The sequence below is a fragment of the Perca flavescens genome, chromosome 18 (genome assembly GCF_004354835.1).
Source record: "Perca flavescens isolate YP-PL-M2 chromosome 18, PFLA_1.0, whole genome shotgun sequence".
Classification (NCBI taxonomy): domain Eukaryota; kingdom Metazoa; phylum Chordata; class Actinopteri; order Perciformes; family Percidae; genus Perca; species Perca flavescens.
The window spans coordinates 11,642,776-11,646,095 of record NC_041348.1 but is presented as its reverse complement, the minus strand read 5'-3'; the positions used below and the strand labels follow the sequence as shown (position 1 = coordinate 11,646,095).

General features: G+C 41.7%; 1 protein-coding gene across 1 annotated transcript in view; it reads left to right on the top strand.

Annotated features, from left to right (window-relative positions):
* The window catches only part of LOC114572989 (uncharacterized), a 1,130-nt gene extending 203 nt beyond the window's left edge, over positions 1 to 927 (top strand). Inside the window, exons 3-4 of the mRNA XM_028604832.1 lie at positions 173 to 801; positions 876 to 927. Coding sequence (XP_028460633.1) covers positions 173 to 801; positions 876 to 884 — 638 coding nt within the window. The 3' untranslated portion in view covers positions 885 to 927. The remainder of the gene's footprint in view (positions 1 to 172; positions 802 to 875) is intronic.
* The last annotated feature ends 2,393 nt before the right edge of the window (positions 928 to 3,320 follow it).

The window sequence follows — 3,320 nt, the reverse complement described above, 5'->3', positions numbered from 1 at the left end:
CTGTCAACATTTTAAAAATAGTTGAATTGTATAAGTCTAAACTTGAACTGTCAGGGTTTCTAAATGTCTGAAGTGATGTGGGTTGTGGATGTCCATGTTTAGCAAAGGAACCTTGCTGTTAAATTCATTGCCTTGAGTTCTACTTGCTAACATCACTCACTCCTGTTCCTAGGCATTTCCTGGGTTGTTGCACCTCCCAGTCCCTTTTCTGCTGGAGCATCCACAGGACCTAGCACTCAGCAGTCTGCTTCTAGTGGACCTGCCCTTCGACCACTTGGCCTAAACTTTGTGATCCAGCCTGACTATTTTCTTCCACAGTACCAGGCAGGGGAACTTTTCCAGGAACAGAAAATCTTCGAGGAAGGCAACTCTGAATCTGAGAACGAAGCGCGAGGTTCCATGCCGCCACCTGGTTTTGTCAATGCTGCACAGCCTTCACAAGGCTTTAATGGAGGACCTGTGCCATCAGGCCTGGTTCCATATCCTTACCCTTCCTATGACTACATGTTCCTGACTGGCCAGTATCCTCCAGGCACGTATACTTACACCAGCAACAGCTTTGAGCAGGGGAGGGACAGCAGCGAGGACGCTCTCTACACAAGGGACAACTATCCCAGCTCTCAGCAGGCCAAGAACATCCCTTATAGACGTCGCACCGTCAGGCAGGCGAGTATTGGGAGTGCTGGTCAGAGTGGCGCAGCGACTGGACAACAGCAGCCCTACAGTGGAGTTGGTGTAAAAGGTTCTTTCTCGCAGCTGGGTCGACACCGCCGGGGAGCTCCAAGAGCATTTCTGAAGAAGGTACTGTTCTGTGCTTCAGTTGGCAGGATATTTTCAGAGTTTGAGATTAACATGTTTCCTTTCCTGTCTTTCAGGTTGGCTAAAGGGTGACTCTGAAGTCCTTGTCAATAAAGAATATAACTTTTATGTTTGCCCTGTTTTCAATGTTTACTCCCAAGATGCAATACTCATGTCGCCAAAGATCTAACTGGGTGCAGGGTTTATTGACCATCAATATCAATAGTCCAGAATGTAACCGCCATTTACAATCTGGCCATAGAACTCCCACACATCTCCAATAACTGCCTACATTATGCCATGATCCAAATAATTTAGTCAGCTGCTGAACCCAGTTCTGTCATGACACCTTAATGATTGATGGCACTCTGTCTGTACGGTGAATACTTAAGATGGTGCCACCATAGCCTAGCATCAATGCTGGAAACAATTGGCTAATCTGTCCTTGAGCATTAAAGCTCACTGAAAAGGCATTTTCTCTTTTGCATAATCCAACCAGCAGAGACTTGGAAGAAATTCTTTAAGATTACTAGTGGAGAAACTAGTTTATCCAGAACTTAATTTTAGTTTCCATTTTTCAATTGCACAATTTTTAATTGTATTTAAAATCATGAATTGTAATCAATAGTTAAACTAGTTTAACTGAATTTGTGTGGCCTGATTATTTAAGAAAATGACAGGAGCACCTTATTTTTATACTATCTCCAAATGGGCAAGTTAAGACTATATTTGACAGAAGTAATTTCTAACTGTTCAAAAATACATTTGGATACTGCTGAATGTTCAATGAGATTACATGAGGAAAAACTCCAGAATAAGGAACACAAACTAAGGATTGTAATCCATACCTCCTAATGTAGCAATGTGCAATATAACCTTACAAGAAAATGTAAAGGCCCGTTGGAGGTTTAATAAATGACTCTAAACCTGAACTCTAAGTTGATTTACCCTGAGATGGGAAACTCAGTTTTTGGTACCAGAACATCGGATTTGAGTTGCTTCAATCAACTCGGAGCGGGTTGACTCCAAGTTAAACATGTGCACCACCTCTATAAAAAGGCAGCATGAATGGAGCCATGATACTGGGATTCACCATGGCAACAACCACAAATCGGTCAGCATATTACCCCTCTGGAACTACTCATGTGCACATACAGCGAGTTTGAACATATATTTCGTTAAAAGCAACATGGCTGCTGCTGCAAAAGAGAATTGACGGAGAAAAATGTTGCTTGACTCAATGTGTATGTTCCAATATAGTGTATTAATTTCATATTTAATCAAGTATATTACTGGTGAAAACTTTTTAAAACAGTTTCATTTAGGTGTAATCCTGCGGGCAAAACTACTACTAATCCCATTCTGAGGTTGCACACCATGTCATTAACAGAATTATAATTTATAATTTATTTCAAAGGGTTTTACATCATTGCCTGCTATTCTGTTGGACTCCTTTTTAATGGCTCTCACTGGTATGTGTCCAGGTTAACACTACAAAAGTTTAAAAAAACGTTTCCACTTTTCTGACAGCTCTGCAAACAGTGGCTTTACTAATATGCTCCACATCACCGACCACGTAAAGAAAACTGCCGTTTGCACAAAAAAAAAATAATCTACTCGGATGTAATAATATGTCCACGATGGGTGACGTTAGTGATATGAGGACGGATAGGGTTATGTAGGCTTCACATCTGATCGACTGTGAAGAAAAATGATACCGCTCAAATAGGTAGTTATCTGGAAATGAAAATTAATTTGGAAGCGGCCTCAATATCATCTCCTGACATATGTTTAACTCTCTGCCTGTGTGTGTGTGTGTGCGTGCGCATATGGCTGTATGACCTTCTATGCCATCATTTGATGTATTGCAGCTTAATTCCTGTTAATGACTGATGAGAGATGTGTCTTTGTATAGGCTTTTTCATAGAACAAATGCCGGATTAAGAGCCAAGACAAAGGGCTGCTCCAACATAAGCCTCCAGATATAATTTATAGGAATACCATTTTGTAATTGGACGGTAAACCAAAACTCGGTTTCTTGAAATATACTTATTTTTGCAATGAAATGTAATTAGTTCACATATATATATATATATATATATATAGACACTGATTTTAATTACCTAATGATGATAGGGTACTGATATGGAAAATGTATACTGGTGGTCACCTGGAGGCCACAGGGGTTACGGGTGCAGTGGTTATGGAATTAAATGGATGGTGTTACTCCATTAGCACTTCAATAGTCTTGGGTGTCTCTGAGAATAATCGCTGTGCCTATCCCAGTGTTTGTGTATGTGTGTGTCAGTCTGGGCTAGCCTGTGTTCCAGCGTGTCTGGTTTCTAATGAAGGTCTTCAATAATTGAGTGTCCCCTCGCAGGGGGACCGGTCCAGTTAGGCGTGGTGGTTAACTAGGCTCCGGCTGCTCGCCATGACAGCGTGTGTGTATGAGTCACGGGGGTCAGTGGCACACAAAACGGCCAGCGCCGCAGAGCAGCAACCCGAGCCGATGGCTGTTTAAT